This window comes from Arvicola amphibius, chromosome 8 (assembly GCF_903992535.2).
Source record: "Arvicola amphibius chromosome 8, mArvAmp1.2, whole genome shotgun sequence".
Lineage (NCBI taxonomy): Eukaryota > Metazoa > Chordata > Mammalia > Rodentia > Cricetidae > Arvicola > Arvicola amphibius.
This window is the reverse complement of record NC_052054.1, coordinates 99,028,499-99,051,824: the sequence shown is the minus strand read 5'-3', so window position 1 is coordinate 99,051,824 and position 23,326 is coordinate 99,028,499. Positions and strand designations below refer to the sequence as shown.

At 53.7% G+C, this 23,326-nt stretch overlaps 1 protein-coding gene across 1 annotated transcript in view; it reads left to right on the top strand.

Annotated features, from left to right (window-relative positions):
* Positions 1-8,351: 8,351 nt before the first annotated feature.
* Gpc1 (glypican 1) overlaps positions 8,352-23,326 on the top strand; it is a 29,387-nt gene continuing 14,412 nt past the window's right edge. Inside the window, exon 1 of the mRNA XM_038339439.1 lies at positions 8,352-8,638. Coding sequence (XP_038195367.1) covers positions 8,473-8,638 — 166 coding nt within the window. The 5' untranslated portion in view covers positions 8,352-8,472. The remainder of the gene's footprint in view (positions 8,639-23,326) is intronic.

The window sequence follows — 23,326 nt, the reverse complement described above, 5'->3', positions numbered from 1 at the left end:
CCTGTTCTGCCCCTCAGATTCTGCCCAGGAGAGATTTGTGGCACTGAAGGACTTTGGGGGGGGGGGGACATTTGAGGTCAGGTCTTCAGGCTCTCCACTTTCATGCTAAAAAACAGCTCACCTCAGTTTCTAGTAACAAGGAAGTCAAAGTCACCAGGGCATAGCTCTGGTCCTCCAACCCCTAGCATATTCTAACTCTGGCATCCCAGGCTGGAGTCACTTTAGAAAGATGACAGTGTCAACCCTGCACGGAGCTGGCTCCACACCAGGCTGCCTGAGGCTATACTCCACCAACTTACCCCCTCAGGAACACCCTGTTCTCTTGGGCTTTACTGAACTCAGAGACACATAACAAAACCACCATAGAACCATTTATATCATTGTGGGAAAAAAAATACCTTTCCAGTTCCTCTGTCCTTTCTACAGTTGACTTTTCACCTTTGGTTATAAAGACTCTTTATGTTTTCTAAAAAGCTACATCCCTTGCAGGGGTGACTTACAGGACTTTCCCACATCTCTCGGCTGCCCTTCTGCTTTCCTGATAATATTTCCTTGGTGCACAGTTTTTCATTTCGATGAAGTCAGATTTATCTGCTTTTTAAATCTTGTTGCCTGCCAAACAGCCAGGAATCCTCCTCTAAATCCAAAACCACAAAGGTTTTTCATCTAGGATTTTCTTCTAAGAGTTTTATAATTTTAGCTTATTGAGGCTTTTGATCCATTTCGAGTTCATCTTTGTCTGAGGTGGGATGGAAGAGTCTAAACTCCAGGTATCTGGACTCATTTGCTAAAGACACTCGTCTTCCTCCCCCTAACAGTCTTGGTATTCTTGTCTATGGCAACTGACCACAGAAGGGCAGGCTTTCCGTCTGAGCCCTCAGTCCCATTGGCTTGTTTGTCTGTTTTGATTACCAAAGCTTGGCAGTGAGTTTTTAACGTGAGTCTCCAGCTTTAATCCGATTCAGAGAACAGCCTACGCCTAGCCTGATGACATAACAGGCCAGCATTTCCACCAACCTCTCCGGCCTCCAGTCCATCTTAAGAAGAAAAGTGCTTAGGTATGAGGCCCTTGGAAAGAGTGAGGCTGTCACACCTGCTTCTACAGAGACACTTTGGCAGACAATCCCTAAAGGGCAGGGGTTAAGGGCCAGGCCAGCTAGCAATGCCACCAGCCACCTCTAAGAAGGGCACCCCACTTCCTGGCCCACCCTCTCCTCCACAAGGGTGGTTTGATTCAAGGCTAGGGCGTGCAACTGGATGTGGCTAGCTGGCTAGCTAACTCTTCATCGTGTCAAGGTCAGAGGCTGTGGATACCAGCTTCTTGAACTGTAATCATTGGTTGGGGTTTCTTTCAGTATTATTCCCCTCTCCTTCTCCTGAATTGACCAGGGGCTATACACAGCACCAGGGCTGAAATCCTCTTCTACATCCAGTTGCACCTGGTTAGGTAAGACCATCTCTCTGTCCCATCTGGGGACCTGGAATAGACCTGTATCCCTTCCTCCACTGAGCATCACAGCCTGGCTTCCCTCAGTTAGGCACACATCCCTGTTCGGGGACTCCCAGAGAGGTGCAGATCCTGCTGTTTCCCCTCTCAGGATCGTGAAGCTGTACACCCAACTCGTGCAGGTCCACTGCCCTTGGCTCTTGCCCTCCAGAGACCATCTGGCAAAATTACCTTTATAGAGGGGAACGCATATGGCATACGGGGTTGCAGTTTGCCCACTGAGCTTGTGCAACTTGCAATGCTTCCCCATAACGAGACTCTTCCTCGGGAGCCCCTCTTGTGCCCACAGTATAGACCTCAGTCTTACCCAATACAAACCTGGGTCCTTTGTTGAGGAATATTAGTTGAAGACGTGTTACATTTGTTTATGCCATGGAATATTTGTATAATGATACAAAGATGTGTGACATTCTCTTTCTCTTAGGTTGCATTTGTTTGACTCTGTGAATTTGTGTTGCTTTGCCTGTCTAAAACACCTAATTGGTCCAGTAAACAACTGAACGGCCAATAGTGAGGCAGGAGAAATGATAGGCAGGGTTGGCAGGCAGAGAGAATAAATAGAAGGAGAAATCCAGGAAGAGAGGATTAAGGAGGGAAAAAAAGGAAGATTTCAGGGGCCAGCCACCTAGCCAGTCAGGGAGTAAGAAGAAGAGAAATGTAAAAGCCCAGAGGCAAAAAGTAGATTGGATAATTTAAGTTAAGAAAAGCTGGCAAGAAACAAACCAAACTAAGACAGGGCATTTATAAGTAAGAATAAGCTTCCATGTATTTATTTGGGAGCTGTGTGGTGGGCCCCCAAAGAGCCCTAAGAGTTAAAATAAAAACTACCGTCCTCCTCAGCCAAGTGTCCAGCTGCCTCTCTCGCCTGCTGCTGCCATCAAGGCCACACGGGTGACCTCTTAGCCCCAGGTGGAGGTGGACGGTACCCTGCCAAGTCACTGCCCCTTGTCCAGCTCAGCTCTGAGGAGCTCACCCTCGCAATAATCCTGAGAACAACAGCTGGGAGCCTTCTAGTAGCCTCACCAGGGGCAGCAACGTCCGGAACAACCATGAAGAAGGCAGGGTCCTCCTCCACACTGCACAGAGTGTTTGCGTCTCTGCAGAGCTGCCACATATAGCAACTACCTTAGCGTCCTGCCTCTGAGTTGGGTCATATCTGTGGATGTATACCAAAGCCAGATAGTGACTTGTCCAAATGATGCCACAGGGAAGTTTCTATTAGACCCATGTTGGTAAATGGCCTTGCCCAGAGTAGGCTGGGAGTGCATGTGAATGCCAACAGGACCTTCGAGACACTGGCCCTGACCTGCATACCCTGAACCAATACGGCCAGACTTGCTAAGCTGCACTTCAAACAACAATGGAACTCCCAAATAGTTAGGAAGTAGGTATTCCATATGATAGTGGGCTTCTTCCTAAAACATGTGGAAGTTCACCGTGGTGGGTGTGGGTGGTCGTGCCAGGCCTAGCCCACCAGGCAGCACTCATCGACACAGCTACTAACCAGGTATGTTCAATTGCACACCTTTAATCCCAGCACTAAGGATGTAGAGACAGGTGAATCTCTGAGTTCTAGGCCATCCTGGTCTACAGAGATAGTCCCTACGACTACACAGAGAAACCCTGCCTCAAAACAAAACAAATATTGGCCTTACTCTGTAAGCGGCTGTTTGGAGAACTGAATAAGCCCTGCGTCTAGGTCGGCTTAAGAGCCATGCTCTTCACACAAGGGGATGGAGTCTAGAGACAAGAAGGCCTCTGTGCCTCTTGAGGTTTCAGGAGCTGTATCTTCATGGTTACAAAACCCTTTGCTTCCAAACCTCTGGAGCTGGAAGCACCTAAGAAGCCTATCCCGGGGGAGAAGATGGGATCTGAGAGTGACAGGTGGAACATTTGGCTCAGTTAAAAATGCCCTTCCAGAGACGTGAACAAGGCTCATGTGGCTGCTGTCACATGCACTCGGGGCTCTGAGCTCTGCAGGCAGAATCCCCGCAGGCTTCTGATTGAAGTTGGCTTTACAAAAAGAACAACCAGGCTGCATGGAATGCAGAACAGACCAGAAGCTGGTAGCTGTCTAAGTAGAAGAGTTTCCGGGCAGGCAGGCAGATGTCACGCAAAAGCCAAAGGGGAGCAGGTGAGTCCCGGAGGAGAGCCCAGCTCCTGTTGTCCAGAGCCTTGAGATTATCAGCACACCGGTCTCTCTGCCCCTATCAGTCATGTGGAGAGTTTTGCCCAAACACATCAGACCTGGCTGAGTGCTCATGCCCAAGTTTCCTCTCTCCTCAGTGACCTGTCCCAGAGTCAGGACAGCAAAGCAGGAAAACAGCTCCAAGGAAGGCAAGGGCAGTGGAGCCCAGAGTTGAGTATCTGGGCTTATCTCCTGCTAGGGCACTCAGACAGAGACAAAAACGGGCTTCTGCAGGGGCATAGCTGCAGCCCGTATGGGTGGCCCAACCTCGTCTGAGCAGGCCTCCTTTCAGCTGGCCTGAGTACGGAGACATGCCCAGACTTCCGGCTGATCAAAGGGACCTGGGATTCAGCAGAGCCGAACGGCTGCCAACGTGCTGCCTTGATGTGGGGTGCCCGCAGGCAGGGGTTTGGGGCAGGCAGGGGGTGAGCACAGGTAGGACCACCCTTGAGCAGACTGCGCCAGTGCTGTCTCCAACCAGCACCCTATGCCCACTCCTGCAGCCCCCAAGTACTAGTAGCAAGAGCAGCTCTGGAACTCAGACTTGAGGTTCAGCACCTCTGTACCAGCCACGTGATCCAGGAGTAGGAAAACTTTGAAGGGACTTATTTAGGGTCTGAATAAAGGGGAAACAGCACCCTACTTCCTAGAACCCCCACAGGGGTGATCTCTCTTGATCTGAGCCCTGTGTGAAACCCCAGATGTCATCCCGACCTAGTGCAGTAACTTCCCCCAGACAGGGAGAGGAGAAACAGGAGCACTGCAGTGCTCTGGACAGCAAAAGGTGAGGGGGTGACATCTCTCCTGGCTCTGCAGATCCACTCAGGGTCCTGCTTCCTTCTGGCAGGGACTCTGATGCCAATGGCCAAAATATGCCTGGATCCCCTGAGCTGCACCATGCTGCCAGTCGCTCCTGGAGGCCACAATTCTCTCACCAGACCCCTGACTGTGTCTGTTTCTTTCCTCACCCTGCTGCCCAGGGTGGGGTCCTTACAGAGAAGTGGGCCCCCTAGGTTTTCCATATTCCCCAGGTACCGTGCCACCTCCTAAAAGGTCAAAGTGCCATCACCTGTCACCTGCCCCCAGTCCATGCCTCTGACCCCTGCTGCCTGCTGGCGCCACTTTGCACCTGTTAACAGATGGGGGCTTGGACTGCCGTCTCTTTGGAAGCTGCTTTTGGAGCCGCTGAAAGATGAACACAAAGCACTGCGGGAGGCAGTGCTAAATCACAGGGAAAATGTGGAGGCCAGCAGGCCTCCTAGGAACCAGCAGGCCTCCAATTAGACCCCATGTCCCTCTGAGAAGTCAGGGCTCAATGCTCCCACCCCCAGATCCCTTCAGGACTCTCAAGGAAGCCGGGATCTTGGGGACAAGCACTCTGTTGCCCCTCTCTCCTCAGCTCCACGCTCTGTGACAACGGAAATACAGGTCCTGGCTTCATCCGGCTTGGAGGAATGCAGTTTCCCCCTTTTAATTGGCTTTCCACCCTTTCATTTCTGTTTTCTGTCTCACATCCATACCCTACTTTGGGCAGGCAAGGACCCAAGGCATCCCTGAGTGCTCTGTCTACAGTGGCCTCGGCACCCAACCTTCCAAAATCTCACTGTAGCCCCATTCCCAACCGCCACAGGAGGAAGCTCCAACCAAGCGAAAGCCTGTATTTGGCATCCAATGCCCTAGGGGTACTTGTGCCAAGCTATGCCATGACCTACCTAAGGGACAGCTAAGTTGCTGCCTGTGTCGTGGTATATGTAGCTACATCTCTGCAGCCAGGAACCCAGGGGCAAGTAAGGCAGGGTCTGGTGGGTGCAGCTCTCATCTCAGGGATAATGAGGTTCCAGGGGGCACTGCTTTAGGATGCAAGAGCTTTCTCAGCAATCATTACTCTAAATTGTAACCACTCCTCCTCGGAAGGTTGCGGGGCATCAAGGAAGGAGGCTGCATGGGTGAGGACAGCTGAACAGAAGAGGCACTGGGCAGGGCAGAGTGGGGGCAGGCAGCATCTTCTGTGTTCCTCCAGAGGCCTTGTCACCTTGATGGCAGCTGGGCAGCTTCAGCAGAGCTCCCTCTGCCATGAAGTCCCCTTAGCTCCTGGACAACCACTCCCTCCTCGGCCTCGGGGTTTTTTTTCTTTCTTTCTTTTTTCTTATCACCAAGGCTCTGACAGGTCCTGACTACCTAAAGCTGAGAGGGCTAGATTGCCTGTGTCCCTCCCTGTCCCTTGGCTTAAACTCCGTCCTGGAAATGGGCTGAGAAGCTAACAGACCCTCCCAGAATTTCCCAGAAAGGATGGACGACCTCTGTGAACTCTGAAGACAGCACCCAGCAATGGGGCAGCTTGCTTCCTGCACATTCCGTATACCCCAAATATCACGGTAAGAACTTCTGCCACCCCCAGAGAAGGATGCTATGCTGTGGGTGGGGTCTACTAAAGCAGCTGGTAAGTGGTGGGTCCCATTGGGTACCAGGCCCGTTTCCTTTTATCCAAGGCTGAGGCAAGTGAGTTAGCTCAGACACCACCTAAGTAGGTAGCTTCCTGCCACGCTTTAGTCAAGTGTCCTGATCAGCAAAAGTAGGAACAGAAACTTAACTTTGGTGTGGCATACACATCCAAGGGCCCCTCCCTGGGAGCAACAAGGCCACTGCCATTCCAGGTACCCTACCCTGCAAGGGAGGGAGGCTGCTGGGGACCTGGCAGCCCTTACATGCTGCCCTCTGGCTTCCTCAGGGAGGAGCATCCCTCTGGAGGAAGGCCTTGGCTGCCAGTACTGCAAGCTGAGGGAAGGTGCTATGCTACACTTTTGCAGGTAGAATGATAAGGATGTCCCTAGAAGAGGGGGCCACCCTATACGGGGTACCAGCTGAGTCGGGATCACATGCAATGGTGACCAGCGACAGGTCACACAGGGGCCTGTATTGAGCCTCAGTCAGGTTTAATGCTGAGCCAATTCCCAGGCCACCAAGGAGGCTACCCCTTCATCCGCAGGCTTGTGGTGGAAGGCCAGACCACATGGAAACCACATAAAGCAAGCAAGAGCCTGGGTCAGGTACAAGTGCCCTATTAAAGGTGGTAGGGGACCCAAGCTGGCCTTGGCATGCAGTGTGCAGGGGTGGGTGAGACAGGAAAGGTGTTCCAGTGCAGGGCTGGGACAAGATCTGCTCTCTTGGACTAGGTCTCCATTGCTGCTCTCAAGCAATGACTATATACATGGATGATGGGGTAACTTCACTAGGAGTTAGGGCAGAAAACCCAGTCTCCTGAAATCGACAGACCAACAGTTTAGGAACCTTGATGGAAGGGCCATCCTGAGGTGATTAGGGGTGTTGTCACAAAACCCATAGGGCGCAGGTGAATCCAAGCACCCCACACTCTTTTTTCCCATAGGGGTTATCTTACAACTCTTAACCAAGTGAGCCACTTCGTTTGCTTTCTTCCCATTTTCAGATTAGGTCTCTGGATTCATAGTCTGAGCTCAGTTATGACGTCCTCTGAGCCCTTTACCCACAGGGTAGAAGGGAGAAAGGGAGGGACAGTGCCACCAGCAGCAGCCAAGCAAAAAACTCTGAACCCAGCACCAGCAGCCCCCAGGTGGGATGCCAGGCACCCTCCCATCCTCCCCCATCATCCCTGAAGCTCTACTCAGCAGCTCACAGTCCACCACAACATGTCTGGGGTTGAGTTGCCCTACATAGTCTCCTCACTCCACTCCTCATTCCAGAGGTCACCTGCCACCCTGCATCCAAGTCCACAGACCTGCCTCTGCCCCGTTGCTTTTGTCGCCCGAGCACCCAAGGAGTCACGAAGAGCAGACCGAAACACCCGCTGACAATCTGCAGCAATTAAGTCATCTGAGCTGGTGAAGGCTAGTTTTTTTGGGCCAGTTTCCCGCGCTCAGCCCCCTCACCCTCCTCCAAAACACATCAGATGAGAACTGGAGCCGTGCCGGAGCGGCCAGAAAGGGCGTAGGGAGGTAGGAGCTGTTGTGGGGGTGCAGGTAGGCAAGGAAGCAAGGGACCAAAACAGAGAGGGGGAAGCGATGAGAGAGAAAGCCACGGACAGTGAAGGATGGAGAGGAGCAAAGGGGTGCTGAATTCGGCAAGGGGCGGGGAAGCCCCTGATTGGCCGTGGGAGGACGTGATGTCACGTCCGGCGAGGGAAGCCCTGCCTCAGCGATCCCCCCCCCGCCCCGCCCCCGCCCCCACAGGTGGTGCCTCCGCCCTTAGTGCTGGGCTTGGGGGGGCACCTTTGGGGACCCCGGACTCAGCTTCGCGTTACCGGCAACCCCTAGTCCCCGTTCCCACCAAGCAACCGAACGCATCGCATGGACTGGAAGGGCCTGCATGCCTCCCCCTCCCTAGACCGAAGGAGCGCCCGGTGCGCCCAGATCGTGCCCCCAGCCGCGCCCCGCCCCGCCCCGCCCCGCCCGGGCGCTCCCCTCTTCCCGCCCGCGCTCCCCGCCCCTCCCTGCCCCTCTCCGCGGCCGCCGTGGGGCCGGGCGGGCGGCGGGGGAGGCGCCGAGCCGGGGTTGCGCGTTCGCTCGCCGCGCTCTGGGCGGCCCGACTGAGCGACTGGACCTCGCGCCTCGCGCCCCGCGCCGCAGTCGCAGCCGGCTTTTGTTGTCTCCGCCTCCTCGGCAGTCGCCGCCGCCGCCTCTGGACCACGAGCCGCCGCGCGCGCCGGGACCTTGGCTCTGCCCTTCGCAGACTGGGCTGAGCGGAGCCGGCCGGGAGCAAGGGAGGCGCGCGCGGGCGGCCAGGGAGTCCCGGGCCCCCCGCCATGGAGCTCCGGGCCCGAGGCTGGTGGCTGCTGTGCGCGACCGCCGCGCTGGTCGCCTGCGCCCGCGGGGACCCCGCCAGCAAGAGCCGGAGCTGCAGCGAAGTCCGCCAGATCTACGGGGCCAAAGGCTTTAGCTTGAGCGACGTGCCCCAGGCAGAGATCTCGGGTGAGTAAGGGCGCGGCGGCGTCTGGGGGCTCCGGACCCCAACACTCAAGAGGAGATCTGCTCTGGGTCCCTGGACCCGTGCGCTGCAGCTGGCCCCGGGCGCCAGAACCCGCCACCTAGACTTGGAGTGGCCTCCTGCGCCTCTGCTGCTCCAAACCCCACGGCCCTCGCCTCTTGAGCTCCGATCCGCTCTGTTGCTTCCCAGTTCCCAGTCGCTACGCGCTGGAGTCCCTTTCCCGTAGCGCTGTTCCGACCCGGCTAGGGCCGAGTGGACCCCAGCGCGGTGCACTCTCTTCGGGTCAGGGTTGGAGCTGGGCGTCTTTAGCCCCTGGCTTGGCCCAGTGTGCCGGCGGGGCGACAATCCCAGCTCCGGGGGCAGCGTGCCTGCCGCCCTTGTGGCGGAGCAAGCGGTAGCTGTGGGGCGGTCTGTCGGGGCACAGCTCCCGGTGGTAGCCGGCTAGGAACTTCTCTATGCGGACATCTCCCAGAGGCGTCCAGGTTCTACTTAGGAATTCTCGCGGGTCCACGGCAGGAGCAGCCTAAGTGGAATTTCTGGGAGAAGATCCTATCTTTCAAGCCTGAATTGCAAGGAAATGTGAGCCCACTGGCGACCCCAGAGCTCGCGGGGATTCCTACCCAGGAACTTGTGCCCGCCAGCGCCCCGGCCCTAGCGCACTCGTGGTCGGGCCGGGTACTTGGGGCCGCCTGGAGCTGGGAGCCCAGCTGCAGGTGGTCGGCGTCTTGGATCCCGCCCAGGGGCCTTGTCATCTCTTTGTAAGAAGAGCGGCCCTCCTGGCGGCGGCCTCGGCCCTGCAGCTGCTGAGAGCAGCTCTTCCCCTCCCTTCCCTTCCCTTCCCTGCTGCCTTAGGAGCTCTGGGAACCGAATCTTTATGAGCTTGGAGCGCCCTATGCAGTGTCCTAAGGACCTCCCCAGCCCCAGGCTTCACCCTGAAATGTGTGTGGAGCTTCCCGGGATGGGCGCAACATCGGGGCTTTGATGAGCAGGGAAATCCTGCTGTAGGGTTCTTCTGAAACTGAAGGGGCTTAAAGGCTAGCGGCCAAACTCAAGTAGTACCATAGGCATTCTGAATGAGGAAAATCGGAGTGTCAACCAGAGAGCATGGCCTGTGGCCTTACCTTGCTTGAGAGTGGTAGTAACTTACAGCCAGGCCCTGGGGGGAGACAGAACCCACCGATACCTTGCTTGGCCCGAGTCTCTTGGCTAGCTCCCACTCAAACACCCTCAGTGCAGGCCTTTCTACGCCTCTCTCTGCAGACAGCCCTGCCATTTCAAGGCCACACCTCCTGCACTTCTCTGGGCACTGGGTGCCTGGCAGCAAAAGGTGCTAGTATAATTTAGTTGACGGCCAGCTCACTTTCTCCCCTCCTCCAAACACACATAAATAGGAACTTTTACCAGGGCATCCTTGCCTGTCTCTGATCCCTGCCAGCCTCCAGCTCCTCACACACAGCAGTCTGACACGTTCCAGCCTACAGCTCCCCATGGCATGGCCAGGCCCACCAATCTTAATGCTTTCTTGGGGGAACCTTCTTGAACATGTACCCAACCCCAGCTTCTGTGCCCATGTAGACAGGAACTGGCAGTATGGGCAGTGACAAGGGCACTGAGAGGACAAAATAAAGAGGCAGAGGTATGGCCCTTCCAGGGAGTCTGGGTCTTACTATCCTGGGGTTGGTGAATGTGGGGATTAGGAACTCAAAAAACAAGCAAAATGTGTTGATGTCTGTCTCGGCTGTGGGTGCTGGCCATCCAACTGGCGTATACAATTACCCTGCAGAATTACAACAGTTGTACCAGTTGGGGCCCGGTGTTTGTTGAGGTTCACCCCACTTATTGGCATGCAAGGCTGGGGACTGTGTTCTTCCACCGTCCCTTAGAACTGGTGCCGCGCTCCCCTGGAACCCCTTGGGCTGTACCTCACAGCCCGCAGAATGGGAGAGGGAGTACCCACAAGTCCCAGGGCCCTGGAGTGAGTATTAGCACATGGACTGAGAGAAGCGGGGTGGCCTCCAGGATAGCGGGAACCCAAGGGGCAGCCAAGCTCAGGGTACTGTCTGGCTCTGTACCACCAGACCTGGACGCCAGGGACCAGGCGCCCTCTTGTGGCCCCTGGTGGCACAGTCCTCCCCAGAGCTCTAAATCCTCTTTGAGCCCTTTCCTGCAGTCCCCAGTCTAGACTTCCAAAGAGCATGCTCCTCTAAGGAGCATGGGGATCCCCCCAGGAGATAGATACCTGCTGAGGTTCTACTGGGGTCAGTGGGTAATTGGGAGAAGAGAGGAAGATTAGTCCCTGGGCACAGGGGTGTCCTTTCGTACCCCTGTCTTCGGGACCAGAAATAGCAGTGGATAACAGGAGATTTCACTCTTATCAAACAGCACCCTATCAGAGGGAATGGTCCCCACTTAAGGAACTGTTTAGTTTTCTGGGTGGCCTGGCCAGGGAGCAGTGATGACAGCTGTCCCATTCCATAGATGAGATGCAGCCAGGGGAGACAGCCACTATGGTGATGTCCTCCCTCTATGCCGGGGCCCTGCAGGGGAGCGAGGTCTGGGTGAAGTTGCCAGGAGCCCATTGCCGAGTCACAGCCGTGGTCAAGCAAGCCTCTCTTGGCTGGCAGGACTGTTCCGGGACATGAGTATTACCAAGTGTGCCCCGTATGGTTAGTATTATACCAGGGTATCCACTTTGGCCTCTAGGGTCAGGGACCACCCCTACCTGGTCTCCGTTGTCTCCACAAAGCCCATCCAGGCCACTGGCCCCAAGTAGATTCTCAGTGAACAACCGCAGAGGGACAAATGCTTCTCCATGCTGCACTGGACAGAGAAGGCCTCAGCAGAGCACACGCAGCCCTCCTTAAGGTCTCCAGCCTGGGCAGAAGTGGGGATGGGGCATCAGAAGAACTGACAAGCTTCTCCTGTGCCCCAAAGTCACACTGTGCCTGCTTGCCTGCCTGCCAGCAGGAGTGGGCACCTCACACCCGATACACACTGAGCATCCTCTAAACCCCCAACAGCACTTAGTTCTCTTAGGGCTCTGGCTTTCTGTACAGCAGCAAGTTGAGCATCCGAGGTCCTGTATCTGCTGACCCTTTCCACCTCTTGGAAAGAGTTGTCTGACTTGCTCCAGAACCCAACAGAATATCTCCCTTACTTGAGGTCTATGACTCTAAGAAGTCACTGGTGCACCCCCACTCTGGACCAGAAGTTTCTGTGTGCACTATTCTGCCCAGTACTTTGTGGCCCAGTATGAACCCCAAGGTGGTCCACATCCCCTGATGTGCTGCTAGGAGCTTGGCTTTCATCATCCCCAGCACCACGGCCGGGCTTCTGTGTGCCCAAGGGAGCCATGATCCAGCAGGGCCGCATGCGTGATGCAATGGCCTGGGTCCTTGCTGTAGTGCCGAGGCTCCCGTGCTGGACAGGCCGTCCTGCTTCTCCATGGAAACACCTTCTCCCTGTCTCCAGAGTCTCTCTGTAGAGTCAGCACACACTGCGCAGGTGATGGCGCCCATCAGCTGAGAGTGCTCATTGTGAGATAGGCTCTGAAGATGTATTTTCACGACCATTCCATGAACACTTCATGAGTGGGCCCATGTGAACCACTGGAAAGAACAGGGCATCCAAGCCAGAGAAGCCACATTCCTTTCTTACGGTGCTGCCTGGCTAATCCCGAAGTCTGCTGGAAGCTATACCTCAGTAAAGCCAGAGCAGACCTCCTTTGCCTAGGCTCTGTGTTCTGGGAGTCCCATGCTCTCTCAGCTTAGAGACCTGGAGTAGAATTTTGCAATGCAAGCCTGGTGGACCTTACAGCTGCTTTCTGTACTCGGATTCTCTGCCTTTAACTCCTGGACACAGGGTAAATCAAGGAGTATGGCAAGTGAGTCTACCAATGATAGTGGCCCCAGGCTACTGCTAGTGCAAGCTTCTAATGACAGGCCTGCCCTGACCCTGGAAGCCCCCAGCCCACCCTCAAAGCATTAAGGATATACTGGCATGCATGAAAGCGGCAGGAATGAGCTTTAGAAACAAGTAGGTTTAGTCACTGTATGAACACAGCTTTTCTTACACCAATGTTTCCAGTAACATAGCTGTCATCTGGGGAGTAAGAGATGGGCAAGGAAAGATGGAGTCTTCCTTCAGCCAGACTGTCCTTTTCAGGCTGGATCCAGGGTTATTTGGGTGTCTTTCCTATGTCAAAAGCTAGGCTGAGCCTCCCCTCCCCCCAAGTTAGAGTCTCTCTCCAGTCCTGACCTAACCTGGCTATGGGCCCAGTCATCTGGTGTAGGATGTTCTTTATCTTTAGTGACTCGCAAGTTGGTGCCTCTACCCAAAGCCCAAGCCCCTCGCTGACATCCTGCAGGTAGCCTTCCCTGGTGGTATTTGAGAGAAGGCCTGGGCAGGCACCTGTGCTACTTGAAGTCTCCTGCGTGGGAGTGTTGAGGCACTGTCCCCTAGGTTGGGTTGATAAGCCCTTGGGCTTAGCCCCACCTATGCCCTGATCCTGCAAAGAGGCTGTTGTTGCAGGTGAGAGCGCAGGGCGGCCAGGGGTGAGCTGAGGGTGCCTGGACCTCTTAGATGTTCTCCATCATCACCTAAGTCAGGGAAACTCTGGAGTGTGAAAGGAGCCTGATGACCCCCGCTTAGGGACCAACCAGCCTTACCACCTCCTCTGCTTATGCCTTCAGCGTTATCACCCGCTGCCTGCTCATTCCCCTGGCATATGACCACTACCCCCTAGGCCAGTCCCTCCTGTGCCCACCTAGGGGCACTTCTGCCACTGTTGTCTGCAGGGACGTACGTTCCTGCTTGAAATCTCGCCCAAGCGGGTCGTAGGTCCATTTGTGTGGTGGATACCTCTACGTTCTCCCTGAGTGCCGAGCCAACAACCAGCCCTGGAAATTGTCAGCATTTCCATTTCCCAGAGCCGCAGTCCCAAAGCACAACAAACAGATGAACCTGCAGACAGTTTACTGCCTCATGGTTGGGGATACTGGGAGCCTGAGACTCAGGCACCAGGTAGGGTCTTAGCTTTCTGCATCTGTGGGAAAATAGGAGCCCAGCCTCTCCCAGCATCCTGGCATATAATGGTGCCCCTGGCTTACAAACCATACCTTCTTCTTAACATAGCTTCTCCCATGTGTCTATCTCTAAACTCCTTCATATAAGAACGCCAGTCGTCTTGAGTTAGGGCACAGCACCCTCATATGCTTAGTCGTTAATATCTGCAGTGACCTCATACCCAAATAAAATTCCCTTCTTGAGTTTGGGTGGGGGAGTCATACTTCCCACATCCAGGTTTGGGGGACTCAGTTCAGCAAGGAATGATACCATGGTACCTGTGTCTCATTCTCAGCACTTGGGCATTCCTGGGCTCTGTCTCAGAGCCATGGCTCTCCTCAGCTCCTCGTCCTGCCTACCTAGAACCTTCTCAACAGAGCTTCCTCTCCCCCTGGCTGCCCCTGCCTTCCTGAAGGGCCTGCCTTCCATGTCACGTGCCAGGCCGGGGTTCTCTGATATTCTAGGTCTGACAATGCTCTCTCAATGGCCAGAACTATAACTGCTAACCCAGTGGCGTGTCTCTGTGGAATGTCGCAGACCCTGGGTGGGTGGGTAATGAAGTTGTGGCCTGAAGACCCTAGCTGGCTGGCAATCCGTGTACCTCAGACAGTCCACCTGTGAGCAGAAAACTCAAGTCACGTGGGAGATGCAACCCTTGAGCATCTTCTCAGAGGACCACAGAGGAGCACGGGGCAGGACAGGCTGGCTTTGGTGGAGAGACCCGCAGCATGCCAAGCGGGCCGCCTCCCCTGGGGCGAGGGCCAGCCAAACAGGCTGCTGCTCATTTGTGCAGAAGTCTCCCTAGATTCTGAGGACTTGGCCAGGTGACAGGGCAGCCCCTGGGGGCTCCGTCAATCTTGCTTCCTGGCCATCTGCCCAGCCTCCACCCCCACACACACCCTGGGAAGCCAGGGCCATGACAGAGAGGAAAAGAGAGACAGAGCCCAAGCCCTCTGTGGACTGAACCTAGCAGCCAATGCCAGAAGGTCATCCCTGTTGTGTCTTCTTGCGGGCACTCCAGGTGGATGAAGCAAACTCAGTTGGCTCCTGGCCAATGCAAGGGCCTGTGTTTAGGTGGCTCAGAAAGGAGCCCCTGCAAGATGCCCAAGGGATAAAAGCTCCCAAGCTCCTGGTGGACTGAGCCTTGATTAGCATGCACATGGGAAACTGAGTCCCAGAGATGGAGCACAGGGCAGAGCCTCACTGGAGGTTTGCTGCATTAACCAGCTCCCATTCTGAGTGTCACTGTCCCAGCCCAGACTTGACAAGTGCCTCTCTCTCTCTCTCTCTCTCTCTCTCTCTCTCTCTCTCTGTGTGTGTGTGTGTGTGTGTGTGTGTGTATGTGTGTACACACCAGCTGATGGTGCTAACCTGGGCACTTAACTGTGAATGAAAGACCTTCAAGCGGGCCCATCTCAGAGGTGCTAAAGGTAGTACCCAAGCTGCAAGGGTGAGATTATATGGTGGGGATCTGGTTCTCAAACCTAAGACTCCCTGGTAGTGCCCAAGCTGTAAGGGTGAGATTATATGGCGGGGATCTGGTTCTCAAGCCTAAGACTCCCTCAGGTACAAGGTACAAGAGGACTACAGCATCCTAAGCCAGCACTGGGAGGATCAGGTTCCAAGGGTGTGGGTCCTCAGGAGCCATGTGAGGACACATCTTCTTGGCTAGCTGCCTGAGAGGACAGATGCACAAGCTGGGCCCATCCTCAGCTGGCCACACCCAAGTAGATCTCTTAAGGTCAGAGCTGGCCCTTCACTGGTCACAGATGCCTGAGCCAAGCCAGCCTGCCTCCTACGGAGGGACAGTGGAAAGCTGGCCAGGCTGGAAGGCACGAGGCTATTTTCCCTTCAGTCCCTGACTCAACATGTTTAAGTTCTGGTGAGAAATTTAGCTGGGGCTTCCAGGGCCTGTCAAATCCAGTGATGGCCAGACTACAGCATTGTGGACCTGAACTTCAGCCACACCCACCGGCCTGTAGTGAGGACGGTGTGTTTGAGTTGCAACACCAATAAATGTGAGACCAGAGGTAGCTGATTAGGCCTTGACTAGCTGGCCCACCTCCCCATGAGCTGCCCTGGCTCACGATAGCCTCGGAAACACCTTCAGAAGTATCTCTAACCACCAAGGACAGCTGTGGATCACACCCCGGGCTATGATTTGTGAGTGGCCATCCTTCCTGGTGTCTGGGGCGTCTTCATTGTCTGTGGCTCTCTCTGGTGCTCTGAGACCATCCGCATGGTGAACTGTCATGGCATCTGAGTGTTTCCTCAAGCATGTTGGTCACAAGTGTCCACCAGAGGCTCTGGGGGCTTCAGGGAATACATCCCACCCACCTGTGACCATCTGCCAGTCTCTGGGGAAAAAGCTGATGCCACTTGCTGCCAGAGTTGGCTCAGGCGCTTACACGTCTGCGGTTGTCATGGAGCTCGGGACACACTGGACCACACAGACATCTAAAAGGATGAAGCTCTTAGTAATTCACTGTATATCTCACTGAGTCACCAAAACTCCTAGTAGTGTGCCATTTCTAACCTCTGCCTCTCCCCTACTCTAGTTGGATTGGTACCCAGGACTCTTTGCACATCCTGGTATCTTAGGACTCCGGGTTGGCACATCTCATCCGGTATGTTTGCACAAAGGGCTCCAAGCCAGTGGCCATAAGTTACATCCTCTGGGCACACTATGCCGTGAGTGAGGTGGTTACTCCTAACCAGATCCACTGCATGGAACTTTGGCAGTGCACCGTCCCTAGCAGTTAGTGGGTGCCGTTTTTAGCGGGTTCCCCCAGGAGTTCGCGTCTTCCGTAAACATCAGCCGCCCTGGGAGAAGCACTTGAGTGGGAGCTATAGGCCCGCCACAGTCAGGGGAACTTTGCATGGAAAGAGGAAATGGAGCTGAATCCGGAAGGGTGACAAATAGGCAGGGCAGAGTAGTGCGAGCCAGGGGTCCTTACAGGAACACCAATGGAACTCAGAGCTCAGGTAGGTGGGTAAGGAGACTGCCCCCCAACCAGGCTGCAGCATGTCCTTCTTAGGAACAGTAGGACCTGGGGCCTGGCCAGTGTAGAAACTACCAGTATTGTCTTTTCCATTTACTTTCATAGCAGATTACTGGGAACATGGCACCACCATAAGTGGAAACTCCAGGGGGCATTAAACCAGCCACCAAGTCTCACAACACAGTGTATTCATGGGAAACAATGTACCACTGCATTCTGTAATGTTCTGATAAATGCTCATTGAGTCTTGTCAGAAATAGAGGCTGACTCCTCGGGTCAGAGAAAAGCTCCAAATGGCCTCCGTAGCTCTCTCATTTTATGCTTCAAAACTAAACTCAGAGCCGGGCCGTGGTGGCGCACGCCTTTAATCCCAGCACTCGGGAGGCAGAGGCAGGCGGATCTCTGAGTTCGAGGCCAGCCTGGTCTACAAGAGCTAGATCCAGGACAGGCTCTAGAAACTACAGGGAAACCCTGTCTTGAAAAACAAAAAACAAAAAAACTAAACTCAGTCCCGAAGAGTTGACAGCCTCCGCCAGGTGGCACTGGGTCCAGAATGGAGCCCAAGTCCAGCTAGGTGGCAAGCCTGGTGAGGCAGGTCTAATCTGTGACCAGGAGAGCCTGCCACTTCAAGAGCTGGGCTGGGAAGTGAGTATGATAACGAGTCTGGACAGTGATGAGGTTTGGGGGGGGGTTCACAAGGCCTTCTGAAATGGCAGGGTCGCTGCTGGAGCACCTACTGTGGGCTGGATGCTGTTCTTGGTACTGAATCGTGGCGGCAGACTAGCATCCTCAGGCTGTGCAGCTGATAGGGTCAGCAAAGGCAAGCAGATGTCCATTTGCCCCCCCCCCTCTAAGCGTAGCCTTGCTTGAGCCATGACCAACTGTTGCTCAGCTCATTTAAAAGTATGAAAGTGCCTGTCTGTGGGGTGCAGGGAGACCACCGTGATGGCTCAGCAGGCAACAGCATTTTCTGCACAAACCTTAAGACCTGGCTGATCCCCAGAACCCATGTCAAAGTGAAAGGAGAAGACTGGCTGCACAGAGTCATCCTCTGACCTCCGCATGGAGCATCATGACACACACCCCACACATATACGTTACATGGGCACATAATACACACACAACAGTAATAAGTCCAGGGAGGACTACAGGTGTGGCTCGGTGATGGAACTCTCTGGTTTAGCACATGCAAGGCCCTGAGTTCTGTCGCCTGTACCAGGGTGGAGGGGGTGCTGGGAAATGAGGAGGGCATCAGAATATCATTGCCATGGCTGACAGCCACACACCTGCCTGAGTGACCCAACCCTAGGATGCACAGGACAGGCCCAGGGCTCCCAGACCACTGTTCTCTATGCAGCTTCTGGGCTTTTCCTGACAGATCATCAAAGTAGCTTGAGACTCTCTGGCCACTTTTATCCAGTCAGAGTATAGCAGTCCCAGCCTTCTGTGTCAGTTGGGGGAACTCTTGCCTTTGGCTGGGCACTTAGAGCTTTGCATTTCCCTGAAGAGCCAGCCTCTGTTTGCCCCCAAAAGTTACCAGGATTTATAGCCAAGATCATCGGAATAGCAAAGTCTAGCCTGCTATTGGGAGAACCAGAGAAAAGTCGAAGGGACTGGAAGAAGCTAAGTACCCAGGCCTTCAACAGGGTGAGAGGTGAGGATGGGGATCATTCATTGTTACAGCACGGCTGAAACTCTTGGCAAGAGCCTGCCACTGGTGACCATTCCAGTTTTCCTGGATGTGGAGCCACAGAGAAAGGTCTAGTCACAGGGCTAGGACTGGATAAAGTGAGAGGCCTATATTAGTTACTTTGTTGCTGCTGCAGCAAAATGCCTAACAAGCCAATTTAAGGAAAGAAAGAGTGTATTTTGGCTTACAGTTCAGGGTTGTAGCCCATCAGGACTGGGACAATGACAGTGGGGGGAGCTTGAGACAGCTGCTCACAGTATCCACAGTCAAGAAGCAGATCGTAAATTCTAGTACTCGGCTTGTTTTCTCCCTTTGTTGGTGTTGTTGTTGTTTTCTTGTAACACCGGTAATCTGTCTTAGGTTGTTGCTGTGATTAAACACTGTGACCATAAACAGGCTGGGAAGGAGAAAGTTTGTTCCTGCTTACAAGCCACCGATCATACTCTTGCAGAGACAAGTCAGGACTAGAACTCAAACAGGGCAGGAACCTGGAGGCAGAAGCTGATGCAGAGGTCATGGAGGGGTGCTGCTTACTGGCTTGCTCCTCAGGACTTGCTCGGCCTGCTTTCTTACAGCTCAGAGATGGCACCACCTCCAATGATCCAGATTCTCCTCATCAATCACTTATTGAATAAGAATGAGTGAACCAGGCGGTGGTGGCACACACCTTTAATCCCAGCACTCGGGAGGCAGAGACAGGCAGATCTCTTCAACTGAGGTCCACCTTTCCCAAATGACTCTTATCTTGTGCCATACTGGCATAAAACCATCCAGGACGGGATTGGGCCGACAGCTCATGTACGCTCGCTAAGGGCTCTAACCACTGAATCACATCCCCAACCCTTTTTCCCCTTTTTATTCAGTCTAAGACCACGGCCCAAGAGACGGTACTGCCCATATGTCGAGTGGGTCTTCTTCCACTTCAACACAATCTAGACATACCCAGAAGTTTATCTTCTAGATAATTCTAAGTCCTGTCAAATTGATACACTAACCAACACAGGGTGGTGGTTATAGCAGTGGCGGAGAGTGTAGTACCTCTCTCTAAAGCAGGACAAGACTGGAAGTCAGCTCTGTGAACCCAGTGTGGGATGCCTTAGCCTGGACTTCATCACTGGAGTAGAACTCCCTGAGCTGCCCCGGAAGACACCATCCATTCTGGGTGTCGGGATGCACCCAAGTTCTGTACCCAGACCTCCAGAGCTTCTGTTTGGCAGAGTGGCCAGTCTGGGGTCAGTGTAGTGGCATCTGAGCCATGCAGAATGGAGAGAGGAAGGCGTGTGGGTGGATGCTCTTGGGCTGTTTCTGTTGTGTGAATGGCACAGTGACACTGGGCTCCGAAGGAATGTTTGGCTGGCCTGTTGGAGAAAACCACACCCTCAGCTGAGAACCACCTCTTAAGGACAGTGACCTCTTCCGTGGCTATTATCAACGCACTGTGACACACCCACAAAGAACTCAGTCCTGGTCCATTGGATCTAGCTAGTCTACCCTGCTCAAGAACTATCTCTGTGCTCCCTTGGCTGTGTGACTTTGGGCTGACTGTTGTACCTCTGTGTGTGTTCTGTGCCCCTCCTGGAGAACAGGGAGGCCCATTCCTCTCCAGTACTGTTTGTTTTCTCCGGACAGGCTATGAGTGAGGGAACCTCAATAGAGAGAGTGGGCCAGCATCTAGGGAGGCTAAGGAGCCTTGGGGCAGGGAGGTCCTGGATACAGGGGAGAGATCCTAGCCAGCATCCCACAGTGCTCCTTCCTGAAACCATGTAAGCCACTCAGCTGCTTCTCACTGGTCCTGTCATGGGAATCCAGAAATTACAAAGAGAGCAGTGTCCCCAGAATACAGCAGCAGAGGGGACAGGGCTGCGTGAATGGCAGGCCAGCAAGTAGAAGCTGACTTTTAGGAAGGAAGCCAAGGAGGGGCCCCTGGGAACATCGGTCTCAGGAAAGGCAGGAGGGAACAGGAGAGTGACAAGGGACCAGCCTCTTGTCAGGCCTGTGCAGGTAGCAGCCAGCAGGGAGGACCTCTCTGTAGCTGATCCCATGGCCCTGACACAGCTCTGATGTTCCCTTGGGGAAGTGCTGACTCCTTCCTTCAACTATCTACCTCCAGGGAGCCAAGCTGCCTGTCCTGAGCTCCACCCCTACAGGGCAGTGTCACTGGGGCCCTATGTCCCTCTGCCTGCCAGCAGTCACTGACAAGAGCCTGGGCATAGGCAACATGGGGCCAAGACACCAGCCCAAAAGACAGTTGTGTGAGCATCACTGAGAAGTGAGTTGAGGAGGCAGAGTGATCCCATGATGCCACTTGCTTCTCGAGCCCAGAGGGAGTCTGACCTTTGGAGAGTAGGGACTGTGCAAATGGCAAAGACAAGACTTTGCTGCGGAGGGGTTCCAGAAGAGATTGGTGGGTCTGGGAGGGACTTTTCTGGAGTGACTTGAGAGATTGTCACCAGTGGCAGGATAGGTAGCCCTCCCTTATATCCTGAGACCTCAGAAAGATTGGTCAGGACCAGACAGGAGCTGTGCCAAACAGTGCACTGGCCACATCTGGCTCCAGGCAAGGCCCATTGTGCCCTGGTTTTGCAGGTAAGGGTTCATCTGTATCCCCTAGAACTGTGCTAGGCTGCATGAGGACCCATAGGTCTCTCTTACCAGCCAAGCCTGGGCCAGGGGAAAGCACAGCATTATGCCCTGGGGTCTGCTGTGGGTAAGGTCACCTCACTGCTGGGGACCTCAGTCATCCCCTCTGGTTGGATGTCCACCAGGGACAGTGGACTTCAGTTAGGCCACACCTCGTGTTCTAGGGTTTCTGTTGCTGCAGTGAAACACCATGACCAAAAAGCAACTTGGAGAGGAAAGGGTTTATTCTGCTGACACTTTTATATCCCTCTTCATCATCTGAAGTCAGGAACTCAAACAGGGCAGGAACCTGGAGGCAGGAGCTGATGCAGAGGTCATGAAGGGATGCCGCTTCCTGGCTTGCACCCCAGTGGCTTGCCCAGCCTACTTTCTTATAATACCCAGAACCAGCAGCCTGGGAGTGGCTCTACCCACAATGGGCCCTCCCGCATTGATCACTGATTAAGAAAATGTTTTACAGCTAAATCTTTTTCTCAATTGAGGCATCCTCTTCTCTGATGACTCTAGCTTGTGTCAAGTTGACAAAAAAACTAACCAATACACCCCACAAAGGACTGCAAGGCACAGCAGTGAAAAGGCAGACTACTTCACTGGGTGGATAGTGCCTGGCTTCCCATCATTACCGACCGACTGAACCTCTGTCCCCATTAAACACTAATCCCCCGTTCTAGTTTTATTTCATCGCTATGGTAAAAAAAAAAAAAAAAAAAAACACCTTGGCAAAAGCAACTTGGGGAAGGAGAGGAAGGAGAGGGTTTGTCTGACAACATTTCCAGGATATAATCCATGATTCTGAAGTAATCAGACATCTGGACACGTCACATCTGCAGTAAAGAGCAGAGAGCAGCAAATGCATCTATGCTGACAGCATGTTTGCTGCCAACTAGCTTACTGCACTCTTACTAAGGTCAGGACCCAGCCTAGGGGATGATGCTGCCCACGGTGGACTGGATCCCATAGACATGCCCACAGGAGAGCATGATCTAAATAATACCTCACTAAGGCCCTCTTCCCAGATGATTCTAGATTGTGTTAAGTTGAAAGTCACGCACTTTCCACTCCTCTCCTTGCTTCTGACATACAGTTTCACTCTGTCTCTAGTGATTTTGACAGCCCTGGGGACCTCACTCGGCTCCTTTCATTGAGCATGGTATCCATCTTATAGTATGTCAGAATTCCCTTCTTGAAACAGAACAGTATTCCATTTTATAGTTGGTTTCTCCACTCAGACATGCTTTTACCTTTTGGCTCTGTGACTGCTGTATCTGTTTGACACAGACACACCACACACACACAAAAAAAAAACCTGAATTCTTCTGAGTCAATTTTTATATGAAAAATGAATGCATTATGTATTGGGATTCCTGTATAACTGGTGGGTGGGTGAGATGGCTCAGAAGTAAAGGGTGCTTGCTGCCAAGCCCGATGACTTGAGCTTGATCCACAGAACCCACATAGTGGAAGGAGGGAACCAGTTCCTGCAAGTTGTCCTCTGACCACACATGGCACCTGTTCACACACACACACACACACGTGCACACACACACACACATGCAAAAATAAAAAAATAAATAAATAAATAAATAAAACTTAACTGACATCCTAGTTCCCTTTACCCCACTCTGATTGTGCTTGCAGAGCAGGGAGGGACCACAACTGGAAGCCACATTCATGCCCTTGTTGAACAAACTGGTGCTGTGTGGGCAGCACAGCCTAGGGAAGCTGCCTCTTCACAGAGCACATTGACTCCTATTGCAGTCTTTGCCTTCCACCCAGGAAATCCCCTGGGATGGGAATCCAGGGAGGCCAACACTGCATTCAACACCGCTCACATGGCCATTCCCAGTCACTGACCTTGGGTGTGTTGATTTGGCTATCTGTATGCCACCACACCAGTGGTAGACAAGTTGTGTAGATAAAAGTGATTCTAACTCTGACCCCTTGTTTGTGTGATACTGATCAGGTGCTAGGAATAAGAGCCTTTATGGATGGAAATTCCTCCTTGTGGTGGTTTGAAACAAAATAGCCCCCAAAAAGAGGGGCACTATTAGGAGGTGTGACTTTGCTGGAAGAAGTGTATCACTGTGGAGACACGCCTTGAGGTCTCATATACTCAAGTCACGCCTAGTTTCTCAGACCACTTCCTGTTACCTGCAAGATGTAGGACTCTCCGCTCCTTTTCTAGCACCATGTCTGCCTACATACTACCATGTCCCACCATGATGAGAATGGACTGGATTTCTAAAACCGTAAGCGAGCCACCCCAGTGAAGTGTT